Below are 21229 nucleotides of genomic sequence, written 5' to 3'. Positions count from 1 at the left end.
TATTTTCTCCAAGATAAAATAGAATTTTTTCAATAGCTATAGTTTGGTCTTTTGATATGGATAGCCAAAAGATAGATACTATGGCAGTCAGATTATCTCAACCAACTAGCTCACGAAGGTGATCCCGAGATGAAGAACTACCTGCACCACGACGACGATGGAGGATACCAAGTAATCGATCACTGGTGATTGTATTTGAGTCCGAGTCTGCTTACGATGGTCAACCAGAAGGCATATTTGCAGGAAAATTTCCCAATGAAGACACGGAAGTTCATGCTTGGTCAGAAGTTAAAGGAATGGGCCACTACTGTTGGCTTCAAGGGCCGATGAACCACTTACCTCGTGAACAACAGTTGGAGTTCATAGCAGACGTTATGCGGCAGATCTTCATTTTCTTACGTTGGTACTGATTGACAACAACATTGCTTCTCAGAGACCTCGAAGCTAAAGAAGGGGGTGATGTTAGGGACATAGTCCTTAGAACCTTCTAGAGACAAGTTTCTAGAACCCTCTAGAAACAAGCTTCTAGAACCTTCTAGAAACTTCTTAGTTGGTAGAAGATGTTAGGGACATAGTCCTTAGAACCTTCTAGAGATAAGTTTCTAGAACCTTCTAGAAGCAAGTCTTTGGAACCTTTTAGAAGCTTCCTAGTTGGTAGAAGTTGCTTAAGAAGCTTCCTAAATAGGAGTATATATTGGAATCAAGGCTGAAGAGTTCTTCAGTCTCGACAACACATCTCTTGGAGGTCTAGCTCACTTCTCTGGTGTTCTTCTTGTATTCATCTGATTAATCTAGTTCTTGCCAGTTCTTCTTGAACTTCTTGTTAGATCTCAAGTCTGTATTTCTGTGTCTGTGACAAAGGGATAGAGTTGGAGGAAGAAGGGAGGGGTTGGAACAAAGATGGAAGTTGGAAACGGAAAGGTCAAGATGAGGATTGGAGGAACTTGGAATAAGAAGACATGAGAAATATGGATAGATGATAAGAGAGTTTTATTGTAATGCAACAATATGGTATAAGAGAAATATGAATTCTATCATACAAGAGCTTAATTAAAAAAATATAGTATTAAAATATATGTAAAAATATAAGGAGGTAGTAAAATATTTAATATTAATATTATCTATTGTAAAAATAGAAAAAAATCTACTTACATTGTATTATTATAAATAAGAGAAAAAATAGATTAAAAAAATTAATAATGAAGATATCTTTAAAAAATAGTTAAGAATAGTTTGTAATAAAAGTTAGCTTACAAATATAGGAATTGATATTAAGAGATGATTAGTTATAAACTAAGGTCAATATCAAAGCTTGAGGCTCAAAACTGTGCACCTACAACTATTCTAAGAAGCTTTTATTGATTAGAGAGCAAGGATTTTGAGGAATAAAATGAGATTTATAAATATACTTGTTTTAAAGATATTTTTTAAATATATGATCAATCAAACCGTTAAATTAAAGAGCATTGAAATTTGATTGAATTAGAATCTCAAATATTTGATTTTTAGGATTAGTAAGAGTTTCTATAATCTTAAGCAAAATGCTAATTCAATTGAAGCAAAAATTTATAGAAGCATAGCAAGCTTAGTTTTTAACAATTTTTCTAATTTGGAGAATAATTGAACAATTCAATAAGAAGTAATTGCTGCAAGAAGATCAAAAAAAAAGTTGGATAAGAAAGATGGCTGACATCCAAGATATTTTGGGTTTTTTTTTTTTTTTTTTTTTTTTTTAATTAACATGTTCAATTTTTCTCAAACTTTGTGTACTTATTATTTGCTTGAAGATTGACTTGTATACAAAGTTTTAGTCAAGATTAAAAATTTAATTAATAGTTGTTGAGATTTTAAGATTGTTATAAGGGTTTGATTTACTTAGGATTTGATTAGACATTGATTAGAATTTGTTTAGAAATTTTTTAGAATTCATTTAGGATTTGATTAAAATTTAATTAAGATTTGATCAAAATTTCATTAGGATTTAGTTGGAATTTTTTTAGGATTTTTTTAGGATTTTTTTTATAAATATATATATATATATATATATATATATATATTTAATAATTTCTTTACAAATTCTTTTGGATTTCTTTACAATTCTTTAAGAATTTCTATAAGATTTCTTTAGAATTGATTTAGATTTAATTAGGATTTATTTAAGATTTTGTCAGAATTATTAAGACCTTTGTTTGTTGCAATTTCCAATTTACCTTCCACAATTAAGTGTCCAATGCATTCTTAAGTAAGGCAACATATTATACAACAATATGGAACATAAAAAAACAAGGGGGTTGAGTCAAGGGGGATATTGGATTTGAATTTAATTAAATCAAGAAAAGAAAAGAAAAGAAAAAAAAAACAAACAAACAAACAAACAAACAAACAAAAAGAAAGAAAATATGAATGTCACAAGCAATTAGGTTGTCAATGGGCATCATTAATTAGATAACAAACAATATAGATGTCAATAAACATCATCAATTGAATAAAAAGTAGATAGATCATAGCTTTATTAATTGGATAAAAAATAATGCAAATATCTTATAATGCAATAATAAATATATTTTAATATATTATTTTTTAATGCCACTTATAATGATTGTGTATATTTCCAATTATATTTTTAAATATTAAAAACATACAATAATTTGTATGTTTATTATTGTTATTATTATAATTACATATATATATATATATATATATATATATATTGTATCATTTATATATTATTAGTCAATTAAAATAAAATCAATAATTATTTATAACATATTTTATAGTAATTTTATTGCATGCATGTAAAATAAAAGATATACATTAATGTTTATGATTAATTTTATAAAAATAAAATTACAAAACATTTAATCATCTTCTCTAAAAACAAAAAAAGTAGCATGACTTCTCATGGAATAATGTGATGTGATTCCTTAGAAGTGTCAATGTTTGAGAAGAGCTTAATTCCTTCTAATTTATTGCAGGAAGACAAGAAGTTACCTTATCAACATCTATCCAAGAACAAGTGTATGGCAATATGATTTTCACTTGTGCAAAATAGAATACCATTAAAGAAATTAAACCATTAGTAAGATAAAAATGGTCAGAAATAAATCTTTGGGGTTGTGTGATACTGGTAGTTTTAGAAAAATCATATGGAACATGCAATATGTAATTTTTTTACTAATATTTTACAAATTAATGAAGACATCATTGCCTAAAAATCGCAAGACATTTTCTTCACTATATTATGTATATTTTCAAAAAAAATTGGCACATACAATATCAAAAGCTATTATAAAAATCATCATTTCATATATAAAAAAGAGGCACCAATGTTCTATTTATTTTATAGTATTTGTAAAGGAAACTTTTGACAAATGAGTGTAATATTTCATGATTATTGGACGTAAATGAACGTCATCATTGTAATAACTTTGCATAATCAATGTAATTTATAACCTTTTTTTAATTGCATAATAAACATTTTGAATACAATTATGGTACCTCCCACTCCCTAGCACTATTTTAAAGAACCAATGACAACAACAATAAAAGAGCATATTCAACAAGTGACAATACCAATCATTTTGCACACATATCAATTGCATCAGCACTAAAATCACTAAAAATATATCTTTTTAATCTTCAAGTTACTTCCCATTTAAATCACTGGCACAACTCATTGTATTAACACCCTAAACATTTAAGCTACAAACACCAACAACACATAAATTCCATCAAAACCCTAATAGAAATCAATAATTGGAATTAATTACCAATATTTTATTTGTTAATTTTAGACAAAGTGAGGGGATGGAGCTGAGTAGTCACAAAAAATGGGTGGAAAAAGACAACGTTGAATGGGGATTGCCCGAATAAAAGCGCGAGTCCATGTTGGAAGCGGCCGGATCGGGGTTTGTCGCGATGCCGTTCGCAGGGATTCACGATCGGCGAGGGACGCGTGCATCTGCACTTTGTCCGTGACGAGAGCTTCTAAACGATGTATTGGACCCGCATGTGTGTTTGAAATTGTCATGCATCGCTATGGCTTTAATGCCCTGCCATTGAGCTCCAAACCTACATTTGCTCTTGCGATGCTGATGAGGATGCAGGCGGTGGCTATGGCGATGGCGGTGTTGGCGATTTGGGTCGCGCTTTTTGGAGCAGGGATTGCATCGGGAGTTTCCCTGGGAGACGGGGACGCAGGAGGCACAATTGGGTTTTCCACACTGGGTCGATTGAGTTTCGCTTTCGATGTGTACACGGTCGTGTTTTCGCAGATGGGAGTGCTGCGGGGCGGTGGTGGTGGAGTTGGGGATTTTCAGGAGACGCGTGTGACGTTGGGAGAGTCGGTGAACTACAACGCGCAGCTGGTGGAGTCCACTTGGGGGTCTGCAGTCGTGGAGAGGTTGAGGCGCAACGGGCACAAGCTGGAAGGGTCGGGATCGGATGTGCCGGAGTTGCTTTTGTACGTATCAGAAGTTGAAGGCAGCCCGCAATTGTATCTTGACGTTCCGTTGACAGGTAGATTTGCAATCGTCGTGAAATTCTTGGCTAAATTGGTGTCGTCCCATTCATCTGTGTCCAGAATTGCATTGTCTTCGCAGCGTGCGTAATTTCCATGTTCCAGTTCACATACTCCGAACTCCAGCTGCAGCCTGTGTACTTGGATTTCGGAAGAAGGTTCTGATCGGTTGCCCCCAAATGGTGGATGAGCTTCACAACTTTTGCATACTCTATTTTATTTTGTTTTATGATTTGTTAAACATATAGATATCTTACTTATGTTGTCTCGACGATTTGTATCTCTCTCGACAGAAAAAGGTGTGGATTGCAACTCTGCTTTTTTTTCGTACTCTTTTGAATCCAGTTTCCAGGAATTCGGCATTTCTGTTTATTACGATTATTTTTTTCCAGAGCTCTGACCTACTTTCTCGTCATTTACTGCCCACGCACTCAGTTTGAGAAGTCAGACTAGGACATAGCGAATAAACCTCAGATGTGTTCGCAATGAAACTTAACGGCATCTAAATTTTACCTATGTCTGAAACTGTAAATTGCAGTTATTGGTCTCCCATTGTTACTACCTCTCTTTGCCACTATTTTCTTGGTGACATACCCTATCCTGTGGTCTTGGCGTCACCATGAAGTGATGTGTTGCTTGGAAAATTCAGCCGAAATGTTGGGTTTGTTGCAGCTTACGGATATGGCAATATTTAGCACTATTTGATTTTTAGGCTTTGTTATTTGCATTTTGAAACCATTTTCTTCATGTGATTACCGCTGTCACATGTGATTGTGTAGTTTTATCTGAATTTTGGTGAGGTCTTCAGCATAGAAGATTTACGTTCTAATGATCTAAAGGTTTTGGATGATTACGTGTGCGATTGATGTCGACCCAATGTTAAAAGCATATGCGAGTTTTGGCATATCTGAGCACATCCCGGGTTCTCACCAGTGGTTCTGATCACCATCCGAGAACTTCGAACCCTGAGCTTGTAGATCTGGATTTCTGAGTGCACTCCTATCATCAGCCCGAAATTTACTGGAATATTATACTTTGAAGGGGTAGATTACTAAGATGTCCCAGTGGAACTCGGTCTATCTGCTTCGTCTATCTGGGTGCGTGATAGAGCAACCAGTTTATTTGTCCAAACGTCTATTAGAACTTTTGTGATGTAGTGGGCGAAGGTCTATGTTGATTGGTGCGATCCTTTGATGTGGTATATCTTTTTATTTCGTTGTAAAATGGATGGTCTCATTGATCTCATTTCTTGTTTGGAGCGAACAGGTTCTGAAGAGGATCGCCTTCCGACAAGAAGCTCGCGGCGCATTGAGTTACTAGCAGACAGACTGAATGCTCCCTCGAAGGCTTTTCTCAATGACAGGCCATCAATGATCGGAGACGTGTTTATATTCGTCTCTACCGAAGAAGATGTTGGAAAGCCTGTCCAGGGTTGGAACGCCGTTTATTCCTTGAATTTTATAACCTCTGTCGTCAAACGCTTGACTCCGCCAGGGATCACTGACTACAGCCCTGCTGTCTCTCCTTCTGGTAATGATCCAGCTTTGCATGCGATAAACTCAATCCACTGTTACGACGTTTTTGAAATTCTTGTTTTCGACATCAATTTGCGAGAATGTCTGAGATCGCTTTGCAAAGATGTTGATTTCAGCTGATCCAGTTTGTCTGTGTAGGTGAGTGGGTTGCAGTGGGTTCCAATGAAGGACGGGGCTGGCAACGAGAGATCGAAGCATTAAATTTGGATCTCTATATTTTCAAAGCAGAAGACGGCTCTCAAAGACGAATGATAGTAAGAAATGGAGGTTGGCCTACCTGGATGGACGACAACACCGTATACTTCCACCGCATTGCGGATGATGGATGGTGGAGCATATTCAAAGTTAATGTGTCGGATACAAGTGCGGATCAAGGTCGGCTCCTCACCTATTGCTTCTTGTATAGACCTAAATCTGATGTTCACCTGATCGCAGCAGAAGATTAGCTCACCATCATCACTTTGTAATTCTTGTCGCCTGATACAGATTAATTGAAATTGTAACGGTTAGGATTTAGGCTGTTGCTAAATGTTTGGTATTCGTTCAAGTTGTGAAATGGTGCGAAGTTATTGAGAGGATTCCTGTCTTGATTTGTTGGCGGTGACTCGTCAGATTCCAATTTGGTAGGCTCTAACTTGTCCTTGTGTTTTCGGAAACTATGCAGTAGCCGAGAGAGTAACACCCTCAGGAGTGCATGCCTTCACTCCTGCAGCTTCAAGGTCCGGAAAGTGGATTGCAGTTGCTACCCGGCGTGCGTCGTTTCGGCACATTGAAATATTTGAACTGGAATCAAAGAAGTTTTTCCCACTGACAGCTCTCATCAACCCTAATACGCATCACTACAACCCCTTCGTGTCTCCTAGCTCAAATAAAATTGGATATCATAGATGCAGAGGCCTTGATCAGGACGCTCAGACTGTAGACCCTCAAATTGAGTATCAGAAATCACCTCTCCCAGGTGTCTCCCTGGCCCGAATAAAAGGTAGTTTCCCCTCCATTTCTCCAGATGGGTCGCTCGTTTCCTTTGTTGACAGCGGGAATGACTCCTCAACCTTGGCTGTGATGAAGCTGGACGGTTCGGAGAATCGTGTAATCCACCGGAGTAATGTCTTTGGAGAGAGATGGGATCCCAAAGGGAAGACAATATATGCATCACAGGGGCGAGTCTTTGCCTCCGTAAAAACTGTAGTACGCATAGTTGCAATCCAAGATTCTGACACTGCAGACCTTGGCGCTGATGAGACAAGCCACAACTACAAATACTTGACAAAAGAAGGTACAGGAAACAACGCGTTCCCATGTCCTTCACCTGATGGCAAGTATGTCGTATTCCGCTCTGGACGGACAGGGCGCAAGAATCTTTACATCATGGATGCTGCTGGAGGCGAAGAGAAGTATTTGCGACGACTCACTGAAGGGCGTTGGAGGGATACTATGCCAGCTTGGTCACCCGACAATGAATGGATTGCATTCTCGTCCAACCGGGCGCATCCAACTGGTACATAATGAACACCAACTGATCCCTGCTGCTTTGTGCTCTCTGTTGTTCTAAATCTTTATTTTTTTGTTTTTTGCTTGCTTTCCAATGAAGCACGGTGTCGAGGTCTGAGGGCACCCAGAAGCACATGTTACTAAGATTTTTCTAAAATTGTATTCTATCAATTAAAATCCTCGTAACTGGAGCTGGCATACTGATTCATTTCTATCTTGTCTCTGAAAGTCTATCTCACATATATAGAAGATGTTTTTAGATTGCTCTGTCATGTCTGGAAACTTACTTGGGAATGCTAATGATTGAGCGAATGAACTGGTGCAGGTGAGAGATCGTTTTCTTTGTATCTCATCCGACCCAATGGAACGGACCTTCATATGCTGCTGGACACTGGAGTAGGGGGACTTGCCATGCACGCTGTTTTCAGCCCTGATAGTAAGAGAATCGCCTTTACGAGCAACTGGGCTGGTGTCTCAGCTGAGCCTATCTCTTTCCCCCACGCGTACCAACCGTATGGGACCATTTTCGTTATCAATATTGATGGTACTGGGCTCACCAGGTTGACACACAACGCTTACGAAGACGGGACTCCGACATGGGGACGGCTACCTTTACCAAAGCCAGCTATTTCATCTGACGGTAGGAGGAGTTCGTGCGATTTTGATGATGTCTCGTTTCTAAGCCCGCCAGGACTCCAAACAAAGAAGCCTCGTGGTCAATGTCCATACAGCTTGGGCACCTATGTTAATGCAGCAGCTCATGTGACAAGTGGTTACCTTTAATCGAGAGAATCCCTGTGCAAGCATGATGGCAAAGCAATACTTTCGATTTCTCGAAAAGGTTCATTAGTTTGTGTTCTAGAGTTCCTGGAGCGCTTTTCGTTTGGACTAGATGCGAGAAGTTTAAAAAAATCCATGTTGTATATACATGAAACATAGAGGATTGAGTGGAGTAAGCAAGGAAGAGAATTTATTACTGCCAATCCAGTCATGAGTGTCTGTTTCGTAGTTGTTCATTGTACATGATTAGTAACAAAAGGGAAATGGTTCACAGCAGAGTGGGCAATTACATGCTTTTTATTATGGTGTATATATATAGATATATATATAAAATATCATACTTTTCAAACCCAAAAACCAGTCTGATATAGTTGCTGACTGCATTTTAAGTTCTATATGTCAACGTGATACAAGCATTTTCAAATTCTTTTTCTGGCAGTGATGTGTTCATGAATAATGGGAAGATTATATGAATGTATACCCTCACATATCTCTACACACTGCTTGTATTTTCTAAATATGGTATTATAAAACTGTTCTTTGTCTGAATTGTAAACGAGTGTCTCGTTTGTTTGCACATGTGACTCACTGGGAATTCCCATCTAACTCTCAATTTAGAAAAAGTCCTAACTAAAAAAATTGTTGTACGGTAACTGTTCATTTCTATGAGTGTGGGATGTACTTGATTCGATTCTGAAATTTGCATTCATCTTTAGAATTGTAATAAATACAAAATATGATTACACCATGTGTAATAATATATCTTTCACATTTTTTTATATGTTGTGTTAAATCATGATTTAACAAAACAAAAAGGTTAGTTACAATCCTCATTAATTGTAGATTACATCACTAATCGGGATACAATGCTTACTACCAAATTACAAAAGACTATAGACTGCTTACAAATGTGAATAAGAAGTGAGCCATGCCATGAGCTTTGATGCAAAACTGGGGAGATTATGCTATGAGAGCTACAGTCAAGAACTAGTGTCTTAGATAGACAAGCTTTTCTTCACACATTGCATTGCTACTTTGTGTCCTTCACTTGAAATTTTAAGCCAATTATCTTGGCAAGGTAGTATTTGATTTGTGGCTTGGCTACCAACTACTATGTGTATTATGTTCAAAAACCTTGAGAAGATGTTCAATTGCAACAACTGCACAAGTTTGTAACCAAGGCAACACTGCTATTGAAGTGCACATGCCTGCAGTGCTTTATGAGAAGACAGACCAAAAGATAACAATTAATGGAGATATTGTATTTGATTCAACAACTAAATGTTACACCTTTGCAATTCCAATCAAATTATTCTAAACCCAATGCCTATATTGTTGTGAATAAGGTTTTCATTCCTTTAGATAGGCTAGCAAGTATATAGTCGGCTTTAGAAGTTGGCAAGAATTGAAGATCTGCAAAAAGCCAAGCATTGTTGTGCTTTGTAGTAGTGGAACAACACCAAATCCTTTGTCAGTAGACTAATTGTCAAGTTGTTAATTATACAATAGAATTTTGCAGGAGGTCGGGAAGGCGTGGGAACAAGGGGTGGAGATGGAGGATAGGGATTGGGAATGAGGTTGGAAACAAGGAACAAGTATAGAATGAATCATAAGATGTGGCTTTAACAAAATTGGAATATGGCTTCATTAACTCCATATATATATATATATATATATATAATTTTATTGTTGAATGTTATTAAAAATAACTAGAACTTGTTGATAGACAAATATATGATAGGCAAGTATAGAATTCAATAACATGGATGATTAAGTTTTAATTTAATAACAACCAATTTAATCAATGTTTGACAAACATGTAAATATTGTTTGTAAGGATTGTTCACTATTCATATCAATGTAATTGTTGATGTCCATAACAATAAATAAATATATATATATATATAGTTAATGAAGAAAAATAAAATAAAAATTACACTTGTCACTGAATGCTACAATTTTCTCAGTAACTAATTGATGTATTTTAGTTAAATCTTCGCATCATATGAAATCATCTTCGTATGGAGCATACGAGGTTGATTTGATCACCACTCGAGCTCTGAATTCGGCACTAAGCAGGAACACACAGAAGAAGGATGTTGAGGTTTCGCTAATTAGATTGTGGTACAGCGTTCGAAATACATGTATTCCATTCACTGCGTGTGAGGTAGGACTGCGGGAAGCCTTTACGTGTCGAATGTCTGAGCGAAAATAATCAAGTTCTCAAGGACGCACATCACTGCAAGTGGGTTTGAAGAAGGCTAATGCACAACGCGGGAGAATTTCGTGTCTAAGAATTTCTATCATAAAGAGAGCAATACTAGCATGAACTAGATAGTTACTTGAAGAGATCTCCTCAGCAGGCTCGCGCTGGTGATTGTCCATGGCTAACCCATTCAATAACAATAGTTTGCTTCGAAAATTCTGCTACACGCAATATGCAATCGTGTCTCCAGCCGCGTCGTCCCCAGCAATGTTTAGATCTAAAATTAGTGGTTGGGCTACAAGCAGACCTCGCGTGGCGTTGTATGCCATGTTCAATATTTGTTTGTTGAAACCAAATCTGATTCACAACGCGCTAAACAAGAGTCATAACTCATTTCATATCTGCTTGGCGGATGCCTAAAACAGAGGAAGCTAGGAAGTCTGATGAATCCTGGCGTAAAGCCGAATCAAGATACTCTCAACCCTCCAACCTGAACATCAAAATGTAAACAACGCATCAGACAGAAAACAATAGATTCAAGAGAGCAAACAAACAGATCACTCATGCAGCGGCATAAAATTTCGATATAGTTATTATCACACATAAAAATTGCTAATTGCTAATTAGTAGCTTCAAGAGCACCACATCATGAAATAATAAAATCCCGAGTTTTCACCATCAGTTTCGCCATGTTTGCAACTCACGTGTTCGTTCCACAAACAGAAAAGCCGTCAAAGAGTGCCGAAAATTGCATAAATGAAAGTTGAGTATCCGTCATCAATCACTGGAGTCGTAAGCGAAGTTTACCTCGATCAAGTAAAAACATGTCCTTTCGACTCCGAACGAGAAAGAGAGGTCGCAGAGACCAGCAAAAGTTTATGAGTTGACAGAAGAAGAGTCGATATTTCTGCAGTAAGGGTTGTCTGTTGTTCCAGGCCTATCTATTCTTCCCAGCAAAAAATAGCAGCCTTAACCTTCAGTGTAAAAACTTGTTCTAAGAATATTTGGAGCTATCCTCAAACTCAAGCTCATCTAGCAGTCATTGCATTGAACATGCTGCTAGGCTTTAGTATTGGCTTCATACGCGTGATAAGCTTAAAAGTTTCCTCGGCCTCCACTAGACGCTGAGGATCACCTTGGGCAATGGCTGAGGTCCTATCAGGATGAAATCTGAGAAGAGCCTTCTTGTATGCAGCATTGACCTGCCACAGTCAATCAGTGTTTTAATCCCCATTAATAATACATAGCATGAATGTATCTAAAGAAATTGAGTTGCATAATCATCTTCCCGATACGGAGGATGAGTATCTTTTAAGAAGCTCTAGGTATGTCTCCAATGAGTTAGGAGAAAGAACAAAAGGGACCTACTTCGAGTGAAAAAGTGTCCACATCTAACTAACCACAGATTTTCATGATCGGCACAAAATCACGGATCTTACCTGTTGTTGGGTTGGAAATTTACCACCTTCGACAGGAATCTGGAGGCGACGAAGCAATGAAGCCATGTCTCTGCACTCTGAAGCCAGGCGCTCAAGATTAGCCTGCACCTGGCCACGCAGCTGGTCTTTCATTCCCATATTTCTTTCTTCCTGCTCCAACAAACAAATGGTTATTAAAACCAGCATTATCCTTTTAACTGCGGCCAGCCACCACGAAGGAAAACAGTTGAACATCCAACCATAGAAAGAATTATGAAACATGGAGTTTAACGAAACATGCTTCACAAATGAAAATGTGTCCAAGGACTCTGTAAGACGTTTGTATATGAAACTCAACTGCTTCTGCTTTAGATCAGATAGACTATATGATTACATCATAACTTAATGTTCAACAGCAACGGTACGATATGACTACACATACCCTCTGCTGCGTCTGTCGAATCTCCTCGAGCCTTTGCTTTTGCCGGAGTTCAACCTCGTTATTTCGCTCTGTTTCAGCCCTCTTTCGTTCCCGCAGTTTTCGAGCCTCCAAAGCCTACATGCTTCACGCATTACTTTAGACACTGCAACAACTTGCGAAGAAGACTTTCACCTTCACCACGTGGAAGGATAATGAAGGGCAAGAGGAATTATGGAGCACAATTGACATAGCAGCCATATGATGCCGAGGAAATCAAGGCTACTTGACCTACCAACCCGAATCACCACCACAGCTATCCATAGTTTATTTCATTCCACCTTCTTTCAACATACCAAGAATGCTCCAGAAATAGAGAGGGAATCTGTGGCACAATCTAGTACTGACCTGTTTCTGCAACTCCTGCTGTCGATTTGCCCACTCTTCTTCATCCGCCAGCTTAAAATCAGCAGTTTGTTTCAACTTCTCTCGCTCTCCCACCAAGTCTTGCCCTACGACAACATCAGAGACGGGTTCCAGAATACCGGAATCTGGGGAGCTTTGGTTATCAACGTCCATGGGTCTTAAGCTAGTTGTGTCTTGTGCCACTTGCCCACTCGTGCTTGCTCCATCATTCCCGTTACCATGAATTTTAGATAGTTTCACACGAGCATCATGGGCATCATCTTCTCGTTCAATCCGTCTCTTGGAGCCCTTTTTCCCATCCATTAAACCCGAATCCCTGGCAGCATGCATATTAGAAATCAGGGGATCCTCGATATTGCGAAAAACTGAATTACTTGAAGAGTCATGTAATCCTCGGTCATCTGTTGCAGAGACGGGGTCGCTTTTCTTTGCAGAAGCAGGTGTTTTTGCTGCAGAGGCAGGAGGAGCAGACTTTCTGCTTGCAGATGCAACTTCGCCATGTTCTGCATTCTCAAGTTCACTGGGTTCCACTTCTGTGACCTGGACCACTGAATCTGAAGATGAAGATGACAGATTCTGAAAGCAAAAGCTTCGCGCAGGACTGACATTCGCATTCGATTGTACCGTCTCCGCTGCTCCTGAGTCTCCTCCTAAGGTTACGGATGAGTCAGTTTCTCTTCGAAGCCCTGCTGATTGAGGTGGCTGAGGTTCCCAACCATTTATGCCAACTTTAGACCCCTCGCTCCGCATGGGAGGGCACGTCCGGCGACGAAGAGTAGCTGCCTCCCACTGCCTGCGAAGATTTTGTTGAGAATCTTCAACGATGTCTGGTGCCGAAAAACTATTTCTTGTTTTCCTATTCCTGGACCTTTTCGCGCATGATTTGACTTCCCAAGCAGACCACGAAGAACATCGAGTTTTATTAGATACGGCAGGTGAGACCATTCCCCTCGGTGGTGGCTGCGACCCCACTACCAAACAATCATCGTCTTCGGTTTCATCGCTACTGTATATCGTCTCGCAACTGGAATACCCCGAGGAGTTTGCGTCGGAAGAGTTCATGACGCTGACCAAGAATGTGTACCTCATACAAGGAGTCCCTCAGCGAGTGTGCACTGCAAACTGAAAAACATTGAGAACCGTGAAAAAGAGATAATGAAGATATAAGGAAACTAACCCAAGAAAAAATACGAGCAAACCAGCTCAACTACAAAATCCAAGGAAAGATAACCCATACGGATGAGGAAAAGGCATTTAACTCCAAATATCGCACCTATCGTTGCTGATGGATGCTCAAGGTTATCGACGATGTCCAGCACCGCACTCCCGGCGCTCGCACCGACAGGTACCGCGAATCGAAACCCACGTTACCAAAAACCACTCCTCCTATTGTTATCCCACCTGCTTCTCAACCAATTGACTCTCGACGGAGTGCATCTTCTTGTGAGGAGTGGAATCCACCCCAACTCCAATCAGTATCTGCAAAATACGGCAAAATAATAATACCCGCGCCTGCAGTTACCCTTCAATACCCCCAGCGCGGCACAAGACTCAAGTCAAACAACACAAGCCACGACCCGGCATATCCTCCCTCTCCTTGGCCTAATTGCCGCCAACTTCGCCAACAACCCAGAAGCAGCAAGACGAGGGCAGGAAGAGATCGGCGAAGAAACGATACAGCCCCACAACCGGTAACAGCTGGGCTGTTGCTCTCACGACGAAAAGCTTAAAACCCCTATAATGGTCAATGCGTGGAAGCCATAGCTGTTCGATTACAACGAAAGAATGTTGACGACTCCGCCAGGCGTTGCGTGAGAAGCGATTGATGCTTGGGCAGGCGCAACGGAAAGAAGGAAGCAATCAATCCGTCATGAATTGGGGGTGGTGATACGAACGCCCTCCTCCGCCATGTCGGCCTTCCACTGGCAAATCCCCCGTGAACAAAGCCTCTCCTCCGTAACGCCGTCTCCGTCCGTCCATCTGTTCGTCGACCCTAGGTCTTCTTCGTCTCCCTCAACTCATTCTATAAGGGTCGGGCCGGGCTGGGTGCAAAGGGGCACAGCTTTCGCAGCAGGTTCCGGTCTGACCCAACCGTCTCGGTACATGATAATGGTAGCTTGAGGCCTGATTCGGACGGCAGTTCCGGGCAGGTTCGGGCAGCCTGGGGGAGCAGTAAAATCCAAGTCACGGGCTGAGCCACGTGACCACATGTTGCAGACATCATCGAGTGCCATGTTTTTTTTACCAACTTTAAATCCGCATAGATCTTAATCTAGAAAAGTATGTGATTACTTTTAGAAAACTTCATTTGGAACCTTCGCATTCAATATATCTATTATGATATACTGGAGAACAGTATAAATTGTGTTTGAACAAAAGTGTGTGTATATATATATAAAGGGGATTGTTAAATAGATCCAAGCTTTTACTGAATTGATCCACCCATTTTAACCATCATGAAAAAGAAAAAAAATGACCCCTAAATTCATTTCTCCACTATTGGATTTGAAACCAATGAAAGCCAACCACATTCATCATGATTACCATATTTTTTTTATCACAAGTAGGTTAATTTAATAAAAGCCTAGGTCAAAGCAAGTCATTGGAGTATAATGATTTTTCTTTAAAACAATACAACATAGATGGCTATTGGAATATATGAACACAAAAAAAATATATCTTCTTTATTTATTTTTTTAATATATAAATTGAATCAAAGTAATGTATATAAATACTTGTTAGAAAATATTTATTTTATTACTTATTATAAATTAAAATCATATAATATAATTGTATCTTTTATAAGAATGTAGATTTTTATTTTTATCATAGAAATAATTATATAGTTCTATAGAAAAAGTCTTGTAGTTGAACAATAATTATACAATAAATATTTGAATTCTTTATTTTATTCCATAGTTTTATTATCAATAGAAAAATTATAATTTTTTAATTTAAAGTATTATTATTTTAATAGATTCTAAAATAAGAAATATAAATAAGTTATTTAAAAGTATATATATATATATATATTCAAGTTGTCATATTACGTGTTGTCATGCTTGAGAATGCACTAGGCACCTAGCTGTGGAAGGTGAGGTTATGTTTACAAACATCCAAAAAATCCTAATAGGTTTCACTCATATGAGAAGAATATAATTCAAATTCCAATTCAAAAGTGCTAAAAAAATACTCTTCTTAGTGGCTTCAATCACACATAAATCTCAATTACTTTGTTACTTTCATATTTAAGCAATTTAGACTTTTCTTATAAGTCCCAATCCTAATCAATGAACTTTAATAAGATGTAACTTCTAATCTGACCGTCCACTTGATGTAAAATTTTACAAGCAATTGTCAATATAATTGACAATTGCACTAATGTCACTTGGTCGCCAACTTAAAAAGTGAAGCAAAAATATTATTAGTGATTTTTCCTTCTCCAACTATTAACTTTGATTCAAAATTGGTGTGCAGCTTGACCTTCAAGTCCTTCAATACTATGCCAAATTTCACCTTGATCCGATTGATAGATCTCTAGATATCATAGAAACCCTACCCAACCCCGAACTGCCAACTTCCAAAATCCTCTTGTGCTAAAAACCAGATATCTCTAAACCACACCATTAGATTATAAAAAAAAAATGCACTTAGCACACCCAATAATCCAAAGAGTATGAAATTTTGAACTGTAGATGTTAGACCAATTGCACAAACTAGCCAAAATTGCTAGCTCTCATTATATTATATAGAATCCAAATCACTAATATAAACCCTAACTTTGAACAACAATTGCCAAGTTCTTAAAAATCCTACAAAAACAATCCTTATGCCTTTAGAAAGAGCTTCAAGCTAGCTCTCAAACCTTAACCTCCGATCTTCAAATGTCCTCCTAATTTGCCCTAGGTGGTCATTTTAGTGACAAGTGGTCTGATTTTGACCATGTCTCACAAATGGTCGACCCCAGGGTATCAATCTAACATATCCTAAGGATTTCTTAGTTCAATCCTACCCTCAACTTGACTCTAGTATCAATCATATCAACCATTTACCTCTTCTACCTTGCTTTTATTAATTTATGGCATTTCTAAGGCAGTAAAAGAGTTTCTATATCCTAGAAGGTAAAAAAACTAACTAACTTTTATCTATTTGCTATTAAGACAAGAAAATAGGCTAAGAGACTTTCATAAAAGCCTTATAAAAATATTTTGAATTCTTGTTGAACTAATATAATAGAGTATTAATTAAAAAATTATTTTTAGTCATATTTTTTTCATATAATCGTGTCACAACACAACAACATTATATACATAATAAATTTAATCTTTTTAGATGAATAAATTAAATAGTTTCAAATTTATTAAATATTAGTTTTCAAATTAGATACTTATTTAATATTTTTATTTTAAACTCAAATTATGTTTAAAGTAACACTATAGCACATTCATTGATTTTTTCTACTCATAAACTTGGTTGCTATAATATTTCACAACATATTTTAGTGATATTCTCTTGTAATTTTAGATACTAAACAAAGAATTATGGATAAATTTAATATTTTTGTTGTTATTAGTATTTTGGTTTGTGATTAAGAAGAAAGGTATTGTAATAGAAATTAGCAAAAGAAATTGTTAGTAGTTATAGAAGAGAATATGAAAGTGGTGCAAAACAACATAAAATGGTTATATAATAATAATGTCAATTTTAAATATAATAGTATTTTTTATATGTATTTATCTAAAATATTTATAGAAAATAGATGTAAAAAATTATAAAACATAATTATACAATTTTTTTGATGAAAATAAATATTTAATTCGTTTCTATTATTAAAAAATTAAAACCAGTAGCCTAATTTATTTAAAATAGCAATTTAAAATTATGATTTTTGTTTACTAATGAAATAATATATACTTAAGTTCTAATTGATGTTTATTTTATAAAAAAAGTATGTCTATTTTTATTTTTTTCAAAACATATTAGTATTTTATTTTTTAAAATATATTTTTTAGTATTATTGTGATTATTTCGAAAATTTTGAATATTTATTATTATTCATAAGTAGATGATTATTTCCATCAATAATACTAGTTGAAATATATCAACCAACAATTGTTGTATGAATCACATTGCAAATTATTTATAACAATATAGACACATTTTTTCACAAAAATAATATAAACTTGCAAAAATAATTTGAAAGATATTCATAATTATTATAGTAATTTAATAAAGAATGAAGAATTTATTTCTGAAAGATCTCACAAATATTATTATACAGCACATGTTAATTATTTAACATTGAAAATTAATTTGAAGTAGCTGTGTAGATATGTGGATATGTGGATATTGTAAAAGTAAATGTATGTTATAGTTGTTGTTATTTGTATAAATTTAAATTTTTTCTTTAAATGTATAGGTTTATGTGTAATTTAAAGGAAAAGTATACTACCAATTAATTAGTCATATAAACTTTGTGTTATTTTATAAAAAGCCATTAACCATTAATAAAAGAACCAAAGATTAATATTCTAAATGATTTTTTTAAAAAATGTGTGTATCTATATATATATATATATATATAATATTGTGATTTTTTCTTTTATAGATGTGATTATTTGTGTACTTAAATCTTTCATGATAGATGTATACATATAGGTTTTTAAGAATTTTTTTATTAGAACTATCTTGGTTCAATTTTGTATCCTTATTACAAAAAGGTTTCTGAGTTCTTGTTACTTTTTAAACATTAATGATGGAATTTGAGAAAAAATTAAAAAAAGTAGATTGAAGAAATTTAGAATTTTTCTAAAATTAAAATAAACACAAATAAATAAAAGATGATATATGAGTCAATTTGTTTTTGGTTTTATGACTAGTAGGATTTATTTGTTTAGTATTGAATATGAACACCTTGAGAAAGAAAGTATTTAACAAGTGGTTGTATGTAATAATCATTTACTTGTAAAACATCAACAAAGCAATTTGGATAGAGTGATATACACAAAATTATCAAATAAACAACATCTAGTACTATAAATGATTTATATGTAAGATTAAGATAATTTTATGTAAATTTATAGAATTGGGTTTAGATTGCTTAAACATGAATTAAAACAAAGTTGATAAACAAACAAAATATCTATGTATTGTAGTTAGCTAAATCATGTTGAACAATCTTTTGTTTTAATAAAAACAAAATTAAGATTTAAGATACATCTCTAATTGAGGACCTTATATTATTAGTAAATAATAATAGTTAGTTAAAATAAATATCATATAATTTTTAATTAATAAATTATAAAAAATAAAAAATAAAATTTATAATTTATAATTTATACACATTCTTTTAAAAGCCCTATATATATTAGAATGCAATATAAGCATACTTGTGAGAAAATGAGTTTTAGACATTAAAGCTACAACATATTTTATGGATGAAGATTTTGCTGAGTAACAAATCTCAGTACTTTTAAAAGTCTTTTGAAAACCTCTTAAATTTATTCATAAAAAACCTCTAACAAGAATAAATATGTTTAAAATTACTATCTTTGGAAGTAATGGCAATAAATGAAGTATAATGAATTGTTTACAACATCATCCAATATCCTTGAATTTTTATACAAATTGCAATTGAAATTGAAATTGAAATATAATATTATATATCTATTTATTTGAATTATAACATCTATTAATAGACTAATTAATACAAAGAATTTATTTTTTAAGATTTTTTTTAAAGAATAAAATCAGAAAAATAAAATAACAAAACAAAACAAAAAAAAAATCTTAGATGCTTAGAATTTAAAGTATTTGTACAAGAAATTTAATGTTTGTTATTTGTATTGTGACCATTTCTTGCATTCTTAATACATATGCACAAACACACATACATGCATGTTTAGCATATTTAAGTACGAAATATTTAAATAACATTCATGCCCTTTTATTGCAATTCTAATAACTTTGCGTAAAAAATATGAAATCATATTCTTTTGAAAAATGTCTTTTAAATATCTAACACATACTATTTTATTATTAAAATATACAATTAAAAATAAGAGAATAATAAACTATAAAAATATTAAGTTATAATTAATACTATGGAATATTAAAAGATAATTAACACTAATCCAATTATTGAGATAAGTGTTAATCATCATACCATAAATTTTTTATGAGATGAGTGTTAATCTATTTATTATGGTATAAACAATGGTAGTTCAAATTATATGTGTATATATATATATATATATATTTCTATAAATAATATTTTTATTTATAAAATATATTTTTTATTTAACCAAATCATTATAGAGATGAAAAGATTAAATATTTAATTTAATTTAATGTTTTTTATATGAAATATGTTACGACTAATTAAAATAATCTCAAGGTAGAATTGTGGTATTTATAAAATTTTAAAAATATTTTAGAAGTATTTAATCTTTAGATCATTATTTTGATAAATTATATTATATCATATTATTTATTTATTTTAATTTTCCTGTTATCTACTATCACAACTATATGAAAAATACATTAAAATTCTTTTAAATACAAATCAACAACAATAAAGTAAAACTAGAAAATGCCAATAATAGTTATTTTAGAATTGGAATTTTACATACATGTCACAATATATACCTATTAGAGTTTAATTTTTTTTAGTTTATTTAATTTAATTTAAAATAAATTAAATAACTTCATGTAATAGATACTTGTTGATTTGTATAATTACGAGTAAAATATAACTCTAAACCTCATATTCATATTAAAAAAATAGTTTAGAATGCCAGAGATCATAATTCACAATTTTATTGCCATTCGTCTATAAATTAACATATGAGCATAAAGAATCAACTAGTTAATATTGTGTGTAATGCAACATAAATCATCTGTTAAAAAAGTATGGAATATAATCTGTTCTATTCAATACACATCTTCATTATTTACTGATATTAATTAATATCTGCACACCATGTCTAACATTTTTTAACAAAAAGATGTCTAAGTTCTATAACAAAAAGATCTGATTGTGATAGAAAGTAAAATATTTTTTAAAAGACAACCTCCTAATTTTGTTGACTCTATTACTTTTACACATTTTACAGACCTGTTGACTTTGAGTGTTGTTGCCGATGCTGACAGGACTGAGAAAGTGCATCAAAAATTGACTGAATTTCTTTCAATAATTGATTCACTATGTTCATATGTTATTGCTGCAATTAGGTCTTCGTTATGAGTCATCCATTCAAGATTTCATCCCAAACGAATGAAAACTATACGGACGGAGACCCGAATACGACAACGTAGGAAGACACGGTAGATACTTGTATATGTAATGTACGAATATGAAGGGGAGGGGTATATATACGATGGCGTCCAGCAGCCAAGAACGGGACGCCTAATAAACTAAAGGCGAGAAGGAGGGCG

General features: G+C 34.7%; 2 protein-coding genes across 3 annotated transcripts; one reads left to right on the top strand and one right to left on the bottom strand.

Moving 5' to 3' along the window:
* The first annotated feature begins 4085 nt into the window (after window positions 1–4085).
* Window positions 4086–8682, top strand: LOC112286315 (uncharacterized). Its single transcript, XM_024528069.3, has 5 exons — window positions 4086–4518; window positions 5786–6049; window positions 6193–6429; window positions 6719–7552; window positions 7871–8682. Exons 1-5 carry the CDS (start codon window positions 4089–4091, stop codon window positions 8326–8328), a joined length of 2223 nt encoding a protein of 740 aa, XP_024383837.3. The 5' UTR covers window positions 4086–4088; the 3' UTR covers window positions 8329–8682.
* Window positions 8683–10420: 1738 nt separating this feature from the next.
* Window positions 10421–14777, bottom strand: LOC112289788 (uncharacterized). Of its 2 annotated transcripts, none has more exons than XM_024535386.3 (6): window positions 14067–14777; window positions 12776–13915; window positions 12392–12505; window positions 11971–12120; window positions 11339–11733; window positions 10421–11021 (listed from the first exon to the last, which is right to left on the bottom strand). In XM_024535386.3, the coding sequence occupies exons 2-5, from the start codon at window positions 13880–13882 to the stop codon at window positions 11560–11562; spliced, it is 1545 nt and encodes a 514-aa protein (XP_024391154.1). In that variant the 5' UTR covers window positions 13883–13915; window positions 14067–14777; the 3' UTR covers window positions 10421–11021; window positions 11339–11559. The 2 variants fall into 2 exon arrangements, with proteins under 2 accessions (XP_024391154.1, XP_024391163.1); XM_024535395.3 differs by having other exon boundaries at window positions 12776–13908; window positions 14067–14704.
* Window positions 14778–21229: the final 6452 nt, after the last annotated feature.

Source organism: Physcomitrium patens, chromosome 1 (assembly GCF_059467195.1).
Source record: "Physcomitrium patens ecotype Gransden chromosome 1, ASM5946719v1, whole genome shotgun sequence".
Taxonomy (NCBI): Eukaryota; Viridiplantae; Streptophyta; class Bryopsida; order Funariales; family Funariaceae; genus Physcomitrium; species Physcomitrium patens.
Note: the sequence above shows the minus strand (reverse complement) of the source record. Positions and strands in the feature narration are given on the sequence as shown.